At 34.4% G+C, this 886-nt stretch overlaps 1 protein-coding gene across 1 annotated transcript; it reads right to left on the bottom strand.

The window, feature by feature from the left end:
- Nucleotides 1-381: 381 nt before the first annotated feature.
- On the bottom strand, nucleotides 382-799 carry LOC111871942 (uncharacterized protein C3orf38 homolog; the record flags this gene model as incomplete). Its single annotated transcript, XM_023865373.1, has 1 exon — nucleotides 382-799. A coding segment is annotated over exon 1 (418 nt), but the record flags the coding sequence as incomplete, so codon positions are not given.
- Between the last annotated feature and the right edge of the window lie 87 nt (nucleotides 800-886).

Consider the following 886-nt stretch of genomic DNA (forward strand, 5'->3'; position numbering starts at 1 on the left):
TTACAGTGTATTTTGTCTGCTCTGGTGGGAATAGAGATTGCAACTCATGAATAATGGATTTTGGAACTTTCATTCATTCATTCATTCATTCTCCATATATCCATACAGGTAACAAAGCTAGGACGTGGAAATGGTCCCTTTGAAAATAGATATATCAAGATACATATACAAAATTACACGAGTCACATAATCAAAATCACTTACTTTAATCGATTAACATACATAAAGTAAAAAATAAATTAATAATATTTTAATTAATAAACATAACTGAAAAATAACTTTCTATAAAAACTGTGTATAAAAGATATATATATATATATCAGTGTGGGTATTATTTAGTCCATCCATGTAGGTCTGTATTTGCGATTTTCCATTCCTTACCAGCAGAGGGATCCCTTATGAGCTGAAACCACTGTTCAAATTCTCCAAAACATTTATTTTGCTGATGCAGTATGCCATATGCGCTAACCCTGAACACACCAAATTTATCTATCTTTCCACTAACACCTTTATTTTCCACATTTGGACTGAAAAATATGTTGTGCTCAATTTTGGTATTACAGATGAGTTGCACAACATCAAGTGCCCCGGTTCTTGCTTCAGCTATATAACCCACTTCAGAATTTAAAAGTAACTGCATTTTACAGTCCTGCCAGAAATGCTCATATAGCTGTGTGCCCTGATGGTACACGTCATGGTGGTTCAGTGCTGAATAAAATGAATCTGCAAACTGACAAGCCAGCTCATCAGCCTCACACCCTTCTACATCAGGTTCTGGTTGTTTTGAATTGCGGTCCATAACAGGCACTGATGTCAACTGAAAAATTCAAAATGTCATTATAAAATACAGTGTAATACACAAAGAAAGGCTATAGCATCATCATCA

Source organism: Cryptotermes secundus, unplaced genomic scaffold (genome assembly GCF_002891405.2).
Source record: "Cryptotermes secundus unplaced genomic scaffold, Csec_1.0 scaffold3927, whole genome shotgun sequence".
NCBI classification, from domain to species: domain Eukaryota; kingdom Metazoa; phylum Arthropoda; class Insecta; order Blattodea; family Kalotermitidae; genus Cryptotermes; species Cryptotermes secundus.